Consider the following 20,023-nt stretch of genomic DNA (forward strand, 5'->3'; position numbering starts at 1 on the left):
GCTAGTGGCCTTCCCCTGGATCATTTGTAAGGACTATCTAAATTTGTTGTTACACTTCACTTGCCTGCTGGTTCATTTAATTTGACTTATGCTACTTTTTTCAATAAGAAGCACTGAGAGTAAGTATGCTTGTAAGCTTATTTATGCCTATTCCTACATCTCTTTACTGCCCATTTTTGATTATTTAAAAGAATTCTGGTATATTGTGGTGTGTGTGTGTGTGTATGTGTGTGTGTATATATATATATATATAAGAATTTGTGTTTAAGGGATGAATTTTTATCTTAGGTTTTTTTTTTACAGTTTTTGCTTCAACAGCTTAAAAGAACTGCACAATCCACCCCACCCCCCGCCCCCTGAGATTTTTCAGTTAGGCCCAGTCCAGTGGGTCCAATCAAGCAATGTCCAAGATAATGGGCAAAATGGCTGTCCCGGGCTTGACAAAAAGCACTTGGAAAACCTTATAGCATGCATATGGCATATAAGTTTTATGAGCAATTATTTGCCCATTTCTTTTTTCCTATGTGAACTTTTGGAGGCTTGAACTGGAGCGGTTTTGAATTTCATTTAGGAGGCAACTGTCTTTCCATGCTTGAAGCATTAGTACAGTATTCCTCTGCAGACATTTAGGGGACTTCATTATGAGTCTGGCAAAGCCTATGGATCCCTTCTCAGAAGAATGGTTTTAAATGCATAAAGTATAATACAGAAGATTACAAGGGAAATCAAATTTCATTGAAATAAAGAATGGACCTGAATCCATGGACTCCCATTTAGGAAGTCCTAATCTACAGGGATCTTTCCATTTGGATTTTTGGGGAGACAGGTGAAAGGAGGAGAAGGAGGAAGAAAGGAGAAAGGATAGGAAGGAGGGAAAGTGAGAAAGAACAAGAACAAGAGAGTGTGAGAGAGGGAGAACGAGAGCGAGAGAGAATGTGCCAGCCAGCCCACTAAGAAGGCTTATGCAATCTTGGCGTTTGGGGAATAAGAACCTTAAAGTCTGTTCCACTTTACTATGCCTATGCAGACCACATCTGGAGTATATTCAGCTCTGGGTATTATGTACTCTACTCTATTTAAGAAGAATATTGGTAAACTGAAGTGTGTTCAGAAGAGGGCAAGCAGGATGGGTGATGCAGCCCTCAGAGATCATGTAATATTGAAGATGAAGGAACTCTAGCTAAGAGATGTTTAGTCAGATATGAGAAACACTTATATAAACTAACAAATAAATGAAAGCCTCTATTATGTGCAAACATACAAACAGAAAAGACAGTCCCTATTCTTGAAGAGCTCACATTCTGATGGTGGAGATAACACATATGGAAGGTTTCAGCAGCAAGTCAAATGGAAAGTCCCATGGTCTTCAGGAAAAAGAAAACACAACTCAAAGACAATGATAATAGCTGTCTTCAAAGAATACCTGTCTTGTTAAAAAAAAAAAAAAAGCAAGACTGACATTTGACATCTCTGTTGCTCTGAGGCAAAAAAGTTTGATGTAAAACGTCTCCTAAAAAGTCCAGCAATATAACCAAAGCAGAATGGCTGCATTACGGCTTGGGAGTGGGGTGTGGTTTAGAATGGATTCCCTCTCTCACTTGAAATCTGCAAAGGCTGGATGACCACTCAATGGGTACATTGTGGAAGGGAATTCTTTTCCATGTATGGGCTGGACTAGAGAGCCACCAAGGTACTGTCTAACTGAAAATCTGTGATGCTGGGATTTAGTTCCAACTCTTTATTTTACAGATGAGAAAACAGGCTAAGAGAGCAAACTACTCAAAATTTCATTCAAGATCATTCAAGTGGATTCGGTGGCTTTGTTACCATCTTCAGTCCCAGGCTGTAGATATTCAATGTGAGAAAATGTCAGAAATGCAATGCAGTAGGTTCCTGGAAACCGCACACAAGAAAATGGAGAGGGTGAAAGGATACAAATCTATTCCTAACACTGGGGGAAAAAACCCCGAATCCCCCCCCCAATATATCCTATGGAAACAAAAGCCAGAACGTGCCAGGGGAAACAAGAATGGGGGCCAAAATTGCAGAAAGAGGAGATTAGCACCCTTGTAAACTGGGGAAAAAAGGCAAGGCTGCAGGGATATCACCTTCAAGTGTGGATTACTATGAAGTCCACAAATGAACATAGTTGGAAAAGGGGCCACAATTATAGGGGCTCTTCCTACCATCAGCCTCCACCCATGAAGCAGCATGAATTCTCTCTTCTCTCTCACATCTTTTTGCCATTCACTTTTTCTTCCTCCATCTGCCAAACTTTCCCTTCCTACTCTTCACACTCAAGGCTAAAGAGGTTCACTTATTTTTCCTTTCATGAGAGTGTGTTAGAAAATAGAGGTATTGCTTTTCCCTCTAAGCATTTCATATGTACCTATTCAAATTATTGTCTCTAATATTAGACTATAAGCTCCTTGAGGGCAAGGGGTTGTTTTCACTTTTCTTGTGTCCCCAGTGCTTAATTATATAGCTGGTATTTGGCACATTAGAGCTTATTTAATAAATGCTTCCTGACTGACGACTAGGGTGCACCAATCTACAATGGATCTTGGAACTCTGGATTATCCTTTAGAGAAGTCCATTAGGAAAAGAGCCTGGTTTTGGAATCATGTCAGGAGATGATGACAGAAGGGAAGACACTTTAAGACCAATGTGGCCTGTCCAGTCTTCTCAGGTCAGCTCTGAGTCCATGATTATATATGATATAATATACAAGTGTGTGACTGCTGGGAAGGATCACTGCTGCTGGATGGAACCTCAGAAGTCTTCTATCTAGTCATTACCACCCTGAAAACAAATCCATTTTACAAATGAGGAAGCTGAGGTCTAGGAGGTCGAATGATTTGTCCAAGGTCACAGAACAAGGATGTGAATGCAGAACATTTGTTTCCAGCCTTCTTTTCCACTGTTAATACCTTGTGCTCTCAAATGAGCTCATTTTATTTCCCACATCAGAACTCTTAACTGTTCTAACCTCCATGAACTCCTTCATACTAATAATCATTTACCCAAAATACTTTCCTCACCACACTCCCTGTAAAGTTGCTTTGGTGATTTGTATTATTCAGGGAGAAATAAACTCAGGTTAAGTGACTAGTATTATTCCCAGCCATTAAATGTTAGTAAGGTTGACTAAGTGTATTGTGAATTTCCTTCCACTGCTTCACATTCATAACTGGTTCAGAAGGTGAGCCAGGTTAAGGACCAGTCATGCCATTCAACTGTCCTACAATCCCCCACCTAGAAAGAGATTACATTCCTTTCCTAGGGAAATTGAATGCAAATTCCCTTTTTTTTTGGGGGGGGGGCGCAGAAATCATAGCACAATATTATCAAAGTCTTGCATATTCCCAAAAGAAGAGATAAAGCAATTGTTTTTTTAAGTCCTTTGAGATCATTTGCTTTGAGGATCCCAAAGTTCTCCAAAGGGGCCTCAGAAACTCTAGTTTAACCCCTTACTTCACAGATAAGGAAGGTGGGGCCTGGGAAGGTTGAAATATGACTTGACCAGGGTCACACAGGCAGTGTCACTGAGGGCATCTGAACCCAAGTTGATTGCCAGTCTGATTTCTTCCACTCTTATGTATGTCCAATGTCCAACCCTTTCATTTTATGGATGAGAAGACTTCCAAAAACTTGCTTTGGCAGGTAATAAAAAAATAGGTGGTCCCTGGACTCCAAAATCCAGACAGGTTTTTATCCCTCCCTCCTCCCCCCCAAAAGCAAGCCTACCCATTCCATACCCTGTATGGAGCTGTAACATGATAAGCAAATCAATAAGCATTTTTTATGAAACACTTATTATTATGTTCTAGGCACTGGACATAAAAAGACAAAAACAAAATCATTTTTGTCCTTAAGAGGCTTGACTTACGTTCTATCAAGGAGCAAGCCTGCTTAAATACTTGCTGACTGCCTGGCTGGTAAGGTTGAGGAATGTGTCTTTCCATCATCCCACACTGCTTTGTGGGATGATATTATAGTAAGGAGAGGAAGTTGAGGTGGTACATAACTAGTACCTCTAGGTTTCCTGACTAGTAGTAGTTAGTGCTTCCCATCACACCATACTCCCGGCTCATCAAAGTTCAACGAATCAGTTTCAGAAGTGGAAGGGCTCTTGGAAACCATCTCTATCATCCAACAGATTCCCTAAGAATCTCGTCCAACTGCAACAAACTGGCCATCATTTAATCTTCACCATGAGTCCTCCAATGAAAGGGAACCTATCACTTCCCAGAGTAGCCCATTCCACTTTAGAAAATTCCAATTATAAAGAAACTTTCCCTGACACCAAGTCTAAATCTGTCTCTGAAACTTCCCATCACTGGAGCTTAGTTTTGTCCTCTGGGGTTAAGCAGGATGAATTTAATCCCTCTCCACAGAGCAGCCCTTTACATTTTTGAAGACAATTAACTTGCTGCCAAGTCAAACCATCCTCTTAGCAAACACTGAGAGAGCATAACGTATGGTATGGAAAAGCACTCTGTAAACCTTGAAATCTTATATAAATGTCAGTTATTACCCACTGCAGGGAATATGAAAATGAATCATTCTCTATAAATTCCATTGCCTTGAATATGAAACACAAATTCCTCAACCTGGTATCTTTATACTTAAGTCTCTAGAGCTGGCCAGTTTGACTTCATACTGGCCCCTACACTTTTCCTCCCCTTAGCTGACCCATTTGTTCTTGCTGTTTCCTCAATCCTGGATCACTCTTACCATCCTTGTTCTTTACTTGTATACTTTAAAAACTTTAGCTACAGAAAATCACACCATCTAACTGATTGGGTGCACTACAAATTTGGGTTATCTAATCACAACTGAGCCATCGTGGCTACAAGACAAAATTTTTCATCTTCTTTGATTGACTCTGTCCCACCACAGGTGCTATTCTAAAATGTTTCTCCATGCTGTTCTCCATCTTACTTTTTCCTCATCAAATTGTTGTCACTTTTTTGTTAAAATTTGTCATTTACCAAGAATTCCCTCTTTACTCATCCTCTCTTATACTCCCACCCTGGAGGAGGTAGCCTTTCTCCTTACTAAATAGTGCTGTGGACTCCATCACCTCTGGTTTTTCCATGAACTTGACCTATCTCTTTCTCATCTTCAATCTTTCCTTGTCTCAACTGGCTCATTCCCTGATGCCTACATAAACTTAGATCACCCATGCTTTCCTTTGACTCTGCCATCCCCTCAAGTTATCTATTTCCACACTTTTTCAACCAAACTCTTGGAAAAAAAAATCTATATTTGATGTCTCCAAATCCCTCCCCACCTGTTCACTTCTTAATCTCTTGCAATCTGGCTTCTAACCACATCACTTTACTGCTGCTTCTCTCTTTAAGTTTACCAATGATCTCTGAACTGCTAAATCACACAATTACAGAATGAGAGGTGGAAAGAATTTCACTAGTAATCCAGTCCAAATCATATATGAAAGCATAGCCTTTTCTCAGCCTTCATATTGACTTTTCAACAGCTACTGATAACACTGAACACATACCTTCCTCACCCACTCTCCATCTCCTGCATCCCCATAACACGGCTCTCTCCTGATTCTAGTTCTATCTCTAGGATCACTCCTCAGTCTCTCTTGCAGAAACATCCATTTTGTACTCCACCCCCCAACACAGGTGTTTTCCTGGGTCTGTCTCTTTTCTCTTTATACTCTTGGGAAAGAGCTCATAAGCTCCTATGGGTTGCATTATCATCTCTACACAGATGACTTTCAAACATATCTATCTTTAACTTAAATTTGTCTTAAAGTCTGTTCAGAAATAGAAAGCAATGACTTTGCCACCTCAACATTCTCCAAAAATTCCTCCTTTCTGTTGAAGATATCACCATTCTCCCAATCAGTCATCCTTTCACCATGTGTGAAATCTTGTTGACTATACACCCTCCTCCAACTATATATAAAACTCCTATCCACTCACAGGACCACTGCTACTTCAGACCCTCAACCATCTCTTGCCTGGATAAGCAGAAACCCCCTTTGCCAGCTCTGCTTCCACACTCTCTTTTTCTCCAACCCATCCATACAGATGCCAAAATAATCTTCTTAAAACACAAGTCTGACCATTTCATTTCTCTGTTCAAAAATCGTTAGTAAATCCCCTTAATCTAAGGCTTAGCACAAGCTGACTCCCACAATTGTAAAAACTTCCTAGCAAGTAGATTTATCCAAGAGTAGAGTGGGCTGCTGTAGGAAAAAAATGGGTTTTCCTCTCACTGAAGGTCTTTAAACAAAGGCTCTGTGATCACTTGTGGGATCTGTTTTAAGAGGGAATTTTTGAGTTCGTGAGTTAGACTAATAGACCACTGAGATTCCTTCCAATTCTGAAATCCTGTGGTTCTATAAGGATTACTGTTTTGAGACACAGTAAAGTCAAGGACTTAATGGAATTCCAAGGAGGTCCTTTCTAATATTAATGTGAATTTAGAGTTTCACCAGAGGTCAGGTGCACATTACCTGCACAACTGGAGCTTTTGGTGTCAAGGTGGTTGTCAAAGGGAAAAGAGAGAACAAACCTGGGCAGGTCCATGTAAGGGATGCGGGCAATGAATGTGTCAGAAGTACCAGGGAGAGGAACTCATCCTTTTAATAGGGCAACATCTAGAATGGACTGTGGGAAGGGGCCATAGAGGTGACATTTGTTTTTTAAGAAGTACAGGGTAGTCAACAATGTTGATGCTACAGAAATCCAGGAGGATGAAGACTGAATAAAGTCTTCAATTATAGGAGGTAATTTTGGTGACTAAAGAGATCCCAGATGACTGGGGAGAGAGCAGTTTTAGTAATGTTGAAGACAGATGCCAGGTTATAGAAGATGGAGAATGAGTGGGTGGTGAGGAAGAAGACTTGAAAGTACTTGAAGACTGCACTTTCTAGAAATCTTTCAGTGGAAGGGACAGGGAAAAATGGGAGCAGATTAAAGGGGAAGGTTTTTGCTTGTTTGTTTTTAAAAGATAAAGGAGACCTGATCAAGGTTTAATGAATGAAGTTAAAAATCAAAGCAAGCCGAGATGACTGGGTGACAGAGCCATCACTGTTTCTGAGAAATTATTATTTAAATCTGACTGACCTCCAAGGCTCGGGCCTTCCCCCAGTGTCCATCATCACTTCATAGACAAATCCACCCTCAATTTTACTTTGGATCCTACTCCCTATGTCCCACACACCCACTGACCAAATCTGGGTGTGGGGGGGGTGGGACAGCCAGAAACCAGAGCTGGGCAGTGGTCAAGATGCCACAGGAGGAGGGAAGGGGAATGGGAGCCAAAGCTCTTACTCACTGACTCCTTCCATGAGTCCCATCCTTGCTAAGCCCTTCATTCTGCTCAGCTCCAAATCTTAGCTGAAAGGGGAGGGTAAGAGAGCCTGGGGCTGGCCCAGCACCAGGAGCCATTTTCTTCAGATTTTCTCATATGGCTGTACAAACCTGGCACCCACTTTCATGCATGAATACTAGTATCAACCACAGGGTACGGAACTGTATCAGAACCCCACCAGACTCCATGAAAGTCACAGTGAGGGAGGGCATGGAGATAGCAGTCAGGGTGAAGGTATAATAGCTATGAGTAGGATTGAGGAGAACAGGTCATGAGCCTTAGAAGAAAGTTACAAAAAGGGCTTCTTTATTGAGAGCAGCGAGTTAAAAACCCCATCCCTACGGCAGGCACGGGGCAGGGGTGGCCCGGCCCTCCCCACCCCTCCAGAACCTCCCCACCCTCCCTCCCCCCACAAACCCCACCTGAAGTTAAGTACAAAACTCGCCCATGGTGCATACAAAAGGGGCAGTAAATATAGTGTCAAAAGCTCCTGAAAAACTCCTTCATCTGCCAGGCACTTAGTAAGGGGAAAGGAAAGAGGGAAGGCAGAGCAGAGGGTAACAGGAGTAGGCCAGGCACAAAGACCAGACCCCTAGGGCATTCAAGGCAGGTACACACTCAGGAATGTCCCCCTCCGAATCCTGATGTAGTCCCCATGTGCCTCACTCACTTGGGCACTTGGAGACTCCTAGTCTGTCACCAGACCCAAGTCTAGCCTCAATGCTTAGTCTTGGTATCTTAGGAAAAGTCCCAGGACCTGAACTCCAGGGAAATCGGCAGGTTAAGTGGTAGGGCTGGGTGCCCAGAGCACAGAGAAGGCCTATGCTGCTCATTAGTGTTACCTGAGGTGCCAATGCTGCTCCTGATAAAGGGGGAACAAGATGCCCAGCCCCCAGGTCCCGGTGACCCAGCCAATAGAAGGGTCAAAGGAGCAGATACAAAGAACTGAGTTGGGGGAGAAGGGGAGGAAAGCCCAGGCTCTGCCCAGGCTCAGGTCTACCTGTCCATGCCAGGTCAAGGAGCCCGAGAGCAGAAGGGGAGAGGGAACCTGTGCCCAATCTGCCGCTAGGTCGCATTCTAACGGTCCATGGGAGCAGCTGGCACTCCCTGTTGGGCTTCCCCCCATCCCTCGCCCTTCCTGGGACACAGCCTGCCCCGGGACTCCCTCCTCACGGCTTTCCATCAGCAGAGCTCTCTCCAAGCACATTAGCAATCTCACTGAAAGATGGCCGATCTTTGGGGCTGGGAGCCCAGCAGCGCTGCATCAGCCGGTACAACTTGGAAGGACAACCCTCGGGTTGCTGGAGCCGTGCCTTTCCAGCCTGTAGGTCTACAGGGGAAAAGAATGGATCCTCAGCTCTGTCACTCCAACCCACTCTCTTCCCCATCCCCAAACCTCATAAGCACAGGGTTCAAAACCTGTGCACTCACTATTCCCTCCCCATGGGCCTACAGAGTCCCTTGACAAAGCCAGTAGGGAGCCACGAACCCAAAGGGCCCAGAAAGATTAGGGCAAGCTGCCCACTGGGGGAAGTAGGCACAGAGAGCAGGGTGTTGCTCTTCTCCCCCTACTCTATCCCCCAAACCTCATTTCCCTGTCAAATCATAGATCTGGAGCTGGAAGGAATCTTAGAGGCCACGAAGTCTGACCCCTCATATAAGAGGTGAGGAAACTGAGGCAAATAGCAGTTAAGTGACTTCCCCAGGATCACACAGATAATAAATATCTGAGGGGACATTGGAACCCTTGTCTTCTAAGTCCAATGTCCTATCCACCACACTCCTGGGTAGAGACCCCTACCTGCCAGCACCTCATCATTGGTCTGCCCATCATGGGGCATCTCGCCGTGGGTAAACACCTCCCACATCAGCACCCCGAAGGCCCAGACATCTGACTTTGTGGAGAAGTCACCCTCCATGACAGCTTCTGGGGGCATCCAGCGCAGTGGGATCCAGGCTTGACGGAAGTGGTAATATTCACTGGGGAACACAAAGGTAAGTCCTTAACAAGGTGATCGTAGCAGCCCCTAGGGGGTAAAGGGCCACAAGCCCTGCATAATCTCCTGAGAACACCCAATTTTTTCTCACTGTGACATCAGAGAGGCTTACAGGATCAGATCAAATGAAAAGAGTCTGTGTCTATTTTAAAAGACTATTGGACTCCTCATAAACATTAATCAGACTCTGAACTTTTTTTTGTTTCTTATTTTATTTTATGTTTTTAGACTCTGAACTTTTAAAGTGCATATGTGCCAGGTCTCCCCTCATCCCATGATCCCTGATAGTGATACCTCTATCAAAACAAGGATGGGCTAGTGCCACTTTGGGGAGTTACTGATGGGAACTGGACCCTGCTCTCAAAAACACAAAAGTCTATTTACTATTCCATAATCTATGTTTGGCTGTGAGGTTGGTGTTTGCCATCTCTGTGACCCTAAGCTGGACTCTGTGGAGCAAATGAGACTGTAAAGGGAGAATAGGGAGAGAAGAGAGTTGAGCACCAATATGTAAAAATGCTGCTTCACCTACAGGGAGAGTAGAAGTAGGGACTCCCTTTCTCTGGGCTCTCTTTTTGGAATTCTCCAAAATCCTCTTCCCTCATCCCTACCTTACACCCCTACAGTTTACCGTTTCTATGACTATTATCTATACTTCTGGATGTTTGACAGGGAAGAAATGGGTAAGGATAGAAAAGGTTACATCTAGGAGGGTACACAATCCTCCCAATGGCAATACCTGTTGTAGACATCTTTGCTGAGGCCCAGTGAAGACACCTTCACTTGTCTCTGGGCACTGATGAGGCAGTTTCGGGCAGCCAGGTCCTTGTGCACAAACCTACTATTGGAGAGATGTTCCATACCCAAGGCCACCTGGGTACAAAGGGACACCTGCCAGGGAGAAGAACAAGGTAGGGGGAAAAGTGCTTAGAGAAGCTGAAAGTACAAAGCTGATGGTGACAAGCTTCACTCTGAGGTGGAAGAGAAAATAATCTGAAATGAGAGGACCTGGGTTCAAATCCCACACAGTCACACCACCAGTGTGACCTAGGGCAAGTCTCTGAACCTCTTATGACTTAAATTTCTTCAGTCTAAGATCCTGGGAGAGTGTTTAATATACAAAATGCTGATGACACTAACTGACATTTCTATGTTGCAATAGCCTGCTGGTTGGTCTTGCTGCATCAAATCTCTCCTCTATCCAGCTGTCAAATCAAACTTCCTACAGTACAGGTCTGACTATGTCACCTTCCCATTCAATAAATTTGAGTGGCTCCCTATGATTTTCAGGATCAAATATAACACCTTCTGCTGGGCATTTCAAAACATTATTTATTTATTTTAAACATTCATTAAAAAAGAAAAAGCTGAGTTCTGAATTCTCTCCCACCCATTATGAAGGCAAGAAATGTGATATTAATTATATATGTGAAGCCATGCAAAACATATTTCCATATTAGCTGTGTTGCCAAAAAAAAAATAAAGGAAATGAAATGCTTCAATTTGCAGACTCCATCAATTCTTTCTTTGAAGGTGAGCATTTTTCTTTTATTAAAATTTCTTTATTTACTTTATAGCTTAACAGGTACCAAATTAAAAAGAAAATTTTTTTCTTGATCTCCAGAGCAAGAGTGTGAGGTATTATGTGTAAAATAAACTACCTCCCCCCACCAAATAATAAGACAGAAGGCACAAAAATGGAAACTCTTCTGGTGATGGGGCAGAATTTTAAATAAATCAGTGTAATTTGTAGAAGAAGAAACCCAGAATTTTACTTTAGTTTTCAACATTCACTTGAGTTGGAACTTGAGTTCCAAATACTGCCCCCTCCCCAAGATGGCATGCAATCTGATATAAGCTATATGTGTACAATCATACTAAACATATTTCCACATTAGTCATGTTGTGAAAGAAGAATGAGAACCAAAGGGGAAAACCATGAGAAAGAAAAAACAAAATCTCTGTCATGCTGTCTCCCCCATTAGACTATAAACTTCTTGAGAGCCTTTCTTTGTATTCCTAGAACTTAGCATAGTGCCTGGTACATAATAGGGATTTAATAAATGCTTATCAACTTGACTATAATACCTTAAACTTTTTTTTTTAAAGCAATTGGGGTCAAGTAACTTGCTCAAGGTTATACAGCCAGTTATTCTGGGTGTGGTGCTGAGTATCTGAGCCCGGCTTTGATCCCCAGGTCATCCCAACACTGGGGCTGGTGCTCTTACTTGCTGAGCCACCTGGCCGCCCCTAATACCTTAAACTTCTAAGGCACTTCTCCTCACAACAACGTTGGGAGACAGTGAAAGTAATATTATCCTTCATTTTATAGATGAGGAAACTGAGGCTCAGAGAAATTAAATGAGGCATAAAAAAGGCACATGATAAGCTTCAGAGCCAGGATTTGAAACTAATTTGTCCAATTTCAAGTCTTTCAATTATATAATTTTGACCAAGGTGTTGAGAGATAGGAAGAAGTCATAACAATGCTTGGTATTATCTAGTGGCAACTGCGTAGCACTCTAGTGGCGCTGGACCTGGAGTCAGAAAGCCTTGAATTCAAATCCTTCCTCAGAGGTTTCCCACCTGTGTTAGCTTGGATAAGTCACTTAACTATTCTACCTTAATTTCCTCATCTGTAAAAGGGGAATAATAACAGCACCCACCTCCCAATGCTATTGTAAGGATAAAATGAGATAATATTTGTATATTATTTTGCGAACCTTAAGGTGCTATGTAAATGTTAGCTATTATTTGTATGTATGGTCCTAGCAAGAGACTCATGTCTGCATCCAAGGGACCAGTCTAGGCCCATTACCAGTAGGTTAGCAACCAGGTAATGAATGCTTTGGCCACGGTATTCCATCTGTTTAGTTCTTTGTGATTTTCAAGGTCTATACATATTCATCATTTCATTTGAACCTCAATATAAGTGTTGTTAGTCGTGTTTTTTGCATACAAAGAGAAATGGAAGCACAGAGAGGCTGGGTAGCTTGACCAAAGTTCCACAGCTGGTTAGTGGTGCATCTAGGATACATCAGGACCTCCTGACCCCAGTGTTCCTTCTGCTACATACATGGCTTCTCAGTCCCCAGAGAAAGACAGGGGACATAAAACATTGATTTTAGTCACTGAAGGAAAAATAAGAGTATGGGGAAGGGGAATGCCCAGTGCTGGGGAGTGATTATTACTGGTCCTGGGGCAAGTAAAATGACTATAATTATGACGTCCCAAAACATGCTATTGCTTGCTTGGCCTGTGGGTGCAGATGTGGATGCTATTAAAAGAGGCCCCCAGATGAATGTCAGCACCACTAATTCTAAGCCACTTCAGTAGCCAGGAAGGGCTGGCTTCTTCCGAGTTGTATAAAAATTGCTAAGGCAGGGAGAAAATGGGCCCACATTATTGGGAGAGCTGCCACTCCAAGACAGCCACTTCCCTCAGATGTAGTCTATACCAGGACTATAACAGCCTTGACCAGCCTGTGATCTGTACCATTCCCAGAGAGGTAGGTTCTACACTGGCCTTGTTAATTGCATTAACTGGTTAAAAGCCTTCAAGTTATCTCTGATTCCTTTATCTACCAACTGCCTAGAACTAATCATCTATTATCTACCTGTAAAACACCTATCCATCCTTTTTCTCCTCAACCTCCTGCCTGGACTTTTGAAACAGAAGAAACAGAATATGGTCCTTCTGCCTCTGGTGTCTCTCTGTCTCTGTCTCTGTCTCTCTTTCTCCTATTATCAAGCATTTATTTTCTCTCCTCCCACTCCCCCCACCACATCTCCTATGTATATATACATACATAGACATACACACACAGCATCTTGAGTGCATTACTCTATTTCAAGAGGTAGGTGGCACATATCATCATTGGTCTCTTGGGGACCACTATTCATTGGTTAGAGTCCTTCAATGGTGCTTGTATTTACAATGTTATTGTTGCTGCATAAATTGTTCTCCTGCTTCTATTCACTTCACCTTGCATCACTTCATACAAATCCTCCCAGGTTTCTCTGAAACCATTCCTTTTGTTTTTTTATGCCACAATATCACCATTATCTTCACATAATCTAATTTGTCATCCATTCCACATTCTAGTTTCTTAATATTCACCACCATAAAGAGAACTGCTATATTTTTGTACATATGGGTCCATTTCTTCTTTCTCTGATCTCTTATAAGCCTAGAGGCAGTATTGCTCTCCAACCCATTCTTCATAAGAAGGCCAGAATAATCTTTCTAATCATTTGACCATGCTGCTACTTCACAACCGAAAATCCTTCAAATGGCCCCCTATCACTCACAGGGTAAAATACATACTCCTTAGTCTGGTGTTCAAGGGCTTCCACATTCTGGTTCCAACCTACCCTTTTAGCATTACTGCATGCTATGACTACTTCACAAAACTCTGTTCCAGTCAAAGCAGACTATTCCTTACCACCACCACCCCATTCTTTTCTTGCCATCTCCAGGAAACAAGTGATGCCTTGCAACTGGATCAAATATTTATCTGTTGAAAGCCTACTCTCCACTTTCAAAGCTCAAGTCTTTTTAATTTATCCCATTTTTTAAAAACTGTAAACACCTACTATGTGCAACACATTGTAGTAGAGCTAAAGGTAAGTAGATACATGTGACACAGGACTTACTCTTATAATCAAATGGATGAAGCGACACACAAGGAACCATGAACACAATGAGATAAATGAAAAAGAGAGATCCAAGCCAAGATCATTTTTAAAGGGGGGTGGGGTACATGGTATTTGTGAGAATGGGAACATACAGCTTAAGCAGGGAGAAGGGGAGGTAGGTAAAAGGATCACTCCGAAATAGGGAATCGTATAAGCAAATGCCAAAAGGATAAGATGAGGATGAGAGAGATGAAGGCTAGTCAGCACTGACTGAAACAGACTACATGAGATTAAGAATAGACAGGCAGGTGGGTTGTGGCCAGATTCAAGGCCTTGAATGTCATAGTTAGGAGTTTTATGCTTTATTCAGGAGGCACTGAAAGTTTTAGAGACAAGTTATATCTATGGTCATGGATGGGACATGTTGGCCATCAGGAAGGTTAACTGAAGAAAAGTATTGAGGAGTAAATAGAAAAAGGACAGACTGGATGTAGAAAGACCAGTTAGGAGGCTATTTTATTAGAATCATAAATCTTGAGCTGGAAGAAAGTTCAGAGGCCATAGTTAAGAGGTTGTTTAATTAGAATCATCATCACAGAATCATAAATCTAGTCTGACTCCCCCATTTTACAAATGAGGAAACTGAAGCTGACAGAGGTTAAATGACTTGCTTATGGTCACACAGGTACTGAAAGATGTCACAATTGAACCCAAGTCCTTTAACTTAAAGCCAGGGCTCTTTCCACTGCCTCTCAATTCAGCAATTTAATTCAAAGAACATCAAGTGCCCGGTTTATGCAAAGTACCATGATAGATGTGGGGAACAAAAGGGCCAAGATGCTACAGTCCTTAACCTCAAAAAGCTTACAGTAGGAGAAGAAAACACGTACTGATTATTACCCAGGTGTCAATGAGAAGGGTTTACGTGCCAAGAATGGCAGAGGCTTTGTAACGCTAGATGGGCTGCTGAATTCAGGGAATAGTTTACCAGTCCTGTTTGTCTAGAATGCAGAGTGGGAAAAAAGGGAGCAATCCCAAGTGAGCCTGTAAAGGAAAGACAATGGTACTAGACTGTGGAAAGTCTTCTTAGGAGTCTAAATTTTATCCTAATAGCAACAGGAAAATCACTCAAAAATTTTTGAGCTTACTTAAAATGACAATGAGTGTTGATCCTGTGCCTTGGGAAGGTATGTGGCAGTCATTTCAAGGATAAATTAGAGGGAAGATACTAGAAATGAAGGAATTTAATCGAGGTATTATAAAAGAAATGGAGGAGAGGGCCTGAATGAGGGTGGTACCCATGCATACAGAGAGAAGGAATGGAGGTGAGAGATATTCTGGGGAAAACATAGACAAGACTTGGTAACCAGGGAGATAAAGAAGAGGGAAGAAGCAGGGATAACTATAAGGTTTCTAACCCGGGAGAGTGGAAAAATGGCAGTGACTTTAATAGAACTGGGAAGTTTGGAAAAGAGGCAGGTTTGGGGAGGGAAGGGAGATAATTTTATTTTGGATATGAGACAAACAGGTGGAGATGTTCAGCAGGCAGTAAATGGTGGTGTAGGACTGAAGTTGAGGAAGGAGATTAGTGGAGGTAACTATATTAAGCACCTACTGTATACTGGGCACTGTGCTAAGCACTTTACAAATATTATCTCATTTCATTCTCAGAACAAGTTCGGGAGGCAACTGTTACTACTGTCATCCCCATTTTGCAGTTGAGGAAACTGAGGCAAACAGAGGTTATAAATGACTTGCCCAGTATCACACATAAGTGTCTGAGGCCAGATTTGATCTCAGGTCTTCCTGACTCCTGGCTCAGCATTCTACCCACCCTATCCACTGGATGAAAATGGACTGATGTTTTTATCTGTATAGAGATGACAGCTAAAGCCCAGAAACTGATGATTTTATCAAGAAAGACTGCAGAAAAAGAAAAGAGATCTCTGTATGGAGCCTTGGGGGACTCTCTCCATGAGGGGATGAGAGATAAAGAGGAGAGGTTAGCGAAATAGAAGACAAGAAAGAAAATGGCATCCAGGGGGTTGCTGAAAAGGTCAAAAGCTGCAAGGAGTTCAATTAGAATAAGGACTAAGAGAAGACCCATTATGTTTGTTTTTGTTAAAATAATTTTTCAGTTGTCTGTCTATGACCCCCTTTGGGGTTTTCTTGGTGGAGATACTGGTGTGATTTGACATTTCCTTTTCCAGTTCATTTTACAGATAAGGAAACCGAGACAAAGTATTAAGTGACCTGCCCATGATCACTGAGCTAGTAAGTGTCTGAGGCCAGATTTAAACCCAGAAAGATTAGTCTTCCTGACTCAAGGTCCTGCATTCTGTTCACTGAGTCACCTAGCAGCTGGGCTGTTAAGTTTAGCAGTTAAGAAACCAAGAGGGGAGTGGAGCCAACATGGTAGGGAAAAGGCAGGGATTCATCCGAGTTCTCCCAAATTCTTCTCAAAACACTTTAAAATAATGACTTAAAATTAATTCTGGAGCAGCAGAACCCACAAAAGGAAGTGATAAAACAAATATTCAGCCCAAGGTAACTTGGGCCAGCAGGAAAGGTCTTTTAGTGAAAGTAGAGTGTAGTCCCCAGGATGATGGCAGGCCTTGGGGGCAACTGAATCAACAGCAGCAGCTTCCAGAGCCCAGTTCACAGATAGTCAGGGGTCAGATAACTGGTCAGGAGATTACAAGGGTCCCTCTGCTGGCACTGGGTACAGGTATAGGTTAAACTGCCCATACATGGGTCTGTTCACAGTCCCAGGGTGAGGAGAGGCACTAGTGCACCGGATGTTGTGGCTATACAGGACTGGGGACCCTGGTCATGGTTCTAGGGTGGAAAAGGGTGCTTGTGGTCACAACCAGAATACAGGCCAGGAGAACAATAAACACACCTCTCCTTGCAACATATCACTTCGGGTGAGCCAAAAACCTATAGACCCCTAGAACTAGTCCTGAAAACAGCTGCACAAAAAATCTAAAGCTTATGCACTGTGCCCCTGCCATCATGGAAGCAGAGTTCAACTTTTAACATAAAGTTAAAAGTCAAGAAATAGGATGGGAAAGTGAGCAGACAACAAAAAGGTATTATGGTGACAGGCAAGATTAAAGATATAAATGGATAACACAACATCAAAATGGCTACATTCAAAGCTTTAAAGAAAAACGTGAATTGGTCTCAGGAATAAAAAGAATTCCTGGAAGAGTTCAAATGGGATTTAAAAAAATCAAATAAGAGAGGCAGAGTTTGGAAACACTGGGAAAAAGAAATGAAAGTGATGTAAGAAAATCATGAAAAAAAGTCAACAGTTTGGTAAAGGAGGCACTAAGAAACATTGAAAAAAGAATTAAAAAACAGAATAGGACAAATGGTAAAAGAGGCACAAAAATCCAATGAAGAGAAGAACTCCTTAAAAAGCAAAATTGGCCTAATGGAAAAAGATGTACAAAAATTCACAGAAGAAAAGAACTCCATTATTAAAAAGTAGAATCAGCTAAATGGAAAAGGAGGTATAAAAGCTCATTAGAAAATAATTCCTTAAAAATCAGAATTGGGCACATAGAAGCTAATGACTTTATAAGACATCAAAAAACAATAAAACAAAATCAAAAGAATGAAAAAAAATAGAAGAAAGCATAAAAGATCTCATTGGAAAAACAACCGACCTGGAAAATAAATCCAGGACAGATAATTTAAGAATTACTGAACTACCTGAAAGCCATGATGAAAAAAAAGACCCTAGACATCATCTTTCAAGAAATTATGAAGAAAAACTGGTCTGATGTTTTAGAATCAGAGGGTAAACAGAAATTAAAAGAATCCACCAGTCACCTCCTGAAAGAAATCCCAAAATGAAAACTCCCATGAACATTATATCCAAATTCCAGAGTCCCCAGGTCAAGAAGAAAATATTGCAGGCAATCAGAAAGAAACAATTTAAATATCATAGAGTCAGTCAGGATCACATAAGATTCAGCAGCTTAAAGAATCAGAGGGCTTGGAATATATTTCAGAAGGCAAAAGAGTTAGGATTACAAGCAAGAATCACCCACCCAGAAAAACTGAGTATAATCCTTGAGGGGAAAAGAATAAACATTCAGTGAGATAGAGGACTTTTAAAGCATTCCTGTGAAAAGGCCAGAGCTTAATAGAAAATATGACTTTCAAATATAAGACTCAAACATAAAAAGGTAAACAGGAAAGAGAAACCATAAAGGATTCAATAAAGTTAAACTGTTTACATTTCTACATGGAGAGATAGATGATAATTATAACTCTTAAGAACTTTATCATTATTAGGGCAGGCACAAGGAGTATATATAGAGGCCATGAATGAGAGTTGAATATGATGGGATGATACATAAAATAATAAAGTTAAGGGGTGAGAATGAGAAATGTACTAGGAGAAGGGGAAAAGGAGAGGGAGAATGGGGTAAATTTTCTCACATAAAAGAGGTATGAAAGAACTTTTACAAGGGCAGCTAGGTAGTGCAGTGAGTAAGAGCACCAGCCCTGGAGTCGGGAGGACCTGGGATCAGTTCTGGCCTCAGATACTTAACACCCAGATACTTAACACACACACACACACACACACACACACACACACACACACACAATGGCTGTGTAACCTTGAGCAAGTTACTTAACTCCAATTGCTTTAAAAAAAAAAAAAGAACTTTTACAGTGGAGGAGAAAATTGGGAAGAGCTCTTGAACCTTATTCTCATCAAAATTGGCTCAATGAGGGAATAACATACACAATCAGTTGGGTATAGAAATCTATCTTACCCTACAGGAAAGTAGGAGGAAAAGTGGAAGAGAAAGGTAGGGGGTGGGCATGCTGACAGAAGGAAAAGAAGATAGGGGGAGGTAGTAGTCAGAAGCAAAACACTTTTGAGGATGGACAAGGTAAAAGGAGAGAGAGAATTGGATAGATGGGGAAAAGGGTTATCAAAGGTGAAAAAAAAATTTACAGCAAGTTTCTCTTTTATAAAGGGCTCGTTTCTCAAATACATAGAGAACTGAGTAAAATTTATAAAAATAAGAGCCATTACCCAATTGGTCAAAAAAAATAGTCAAAAGGTATGAACAGCCAGTTTTCAGATGAAATAATCAAAGCAATCTATAGTAATATGAAAAAATGCTCTCAATTACTATACAGAAATGCAAAATAAAACAAGTCTGAGGTACCACCTCACACTTACCAGATATGACAGAATAAGAAAATGTCAAATTTTGGAGGTAATGTGGGAAAACTGACACAGTAATGCACTGTTGGTAGAGTTGTGAACTGATTCAACTATTCTGGAGAACAATTTGGATGTATACCCAAAGGGCTATCAAACTGTGCAAAACCCTTTTGACCCAATAATAACACTAAGTCTGTACTCCAAAGAGATCAAAAGGAAAGAAACAGGAAGAGGACCTATATGTACAAAAAATATTTATAGTAGCTCTTTTTGTGGTGGCAAAGAATTGGAAACTAAAGGGATACCCCATCAATTGGGCACCGGCTGAACAAGTTATATGTTATGACATAGGATTATGATGGAATAGTTTAAGCAGGATGCTTTCAGAAAAACCTGGAAAGACATACATAAGCTGATACAAAGCGAAATGAGCAGAACCAGGAGAAGATTGCACACAGTAACAGCAATATTGTGAATGAGTCAGCAATACAACGATTCAAGACAATTCTGAAAGACTTAGGATGAAAAATGCTATCCATCTCCAGATAAAGAACTGATGAGTCTGAATGCAGATAGAAAAATAATTTTTAACCTTTTTTTGTTTGTATTTTCTTTCACAATATGACTAATATGGAAATAAATTTTGCACTAATGCACTATATCAAACTGCTTGCCTTCTCAATAAGGAGGGAGACAAGGAAGGGAAGTAAAGAATTTGGAACTCAACATTTTAAAGAAAACGAATGTTAAAAATTGCTTTTTTTGTAGTTGGTGCTTGATAAATGTTTGCTGAATCAAACCGAATAATTGCTTTAGAACTTTTTCCAGAAGTAGGGACC

The 20,023-nt window shown here is 41.4% G+C and overlaps 2 protein-coding genes across 2 annotated transcripts in view; one reads left to right on the top strand and one right to left on the bottom strand.

The window, feature by feature from the left end:
• MEA1 (male-enhanced antigen 1) overlaps positions 1-20,023 on the top strand; it is a 323,822-nt gene that overhangs the window by 156,255 nt on the left and 147,544 nt on the right. The window lies entirely within an intron of this gene.
• Positions 7,730-20,023, bottom strand: part of PTK7 (protein tyrosine kinase 7 (inactive)) — an 87,607-nt gene continuing 75,313 nt past the window's right edge. Inside the window, exons 18-20 of the mRNA XM_069065960.1 lie at positions 10,090-10,241; positions 9,155-9,333; positions 7,730-8,683 (exon numbers count right to left, since the gene is read on the bottom strand). Coding sequence (XP_068922061.1) covers positions 8,523-8,683; positions 9,155-9,333; positions 10,090-10,241 — 492 coding nt within the window. The 3' untranslated portion in view covers positions 7,730-8,522. The remainder of the gene's footprint in view (positions 8,684-9,154; positions 9,334-10,089; positions 10,242-20,023) is intronic.

This window comes from Petaurus breviceps, unplaced genomic scaffold, assembly GCF_028583685.1.
Source record: "Petaurus breviceps papuanus isolate PSGF00001 unplaced genomic scaffold, PetGlider_PUasm1.0 90701, whole genome shotgun sequence".
In the NCBI taxonomy this organism is placed as follows: domain Eukaryota; kingdom Metazoa; phylum Chordata; class Mammalia; order Diprotodontia; family Petauridae; genus Petaurus; species Petaurus breviceps.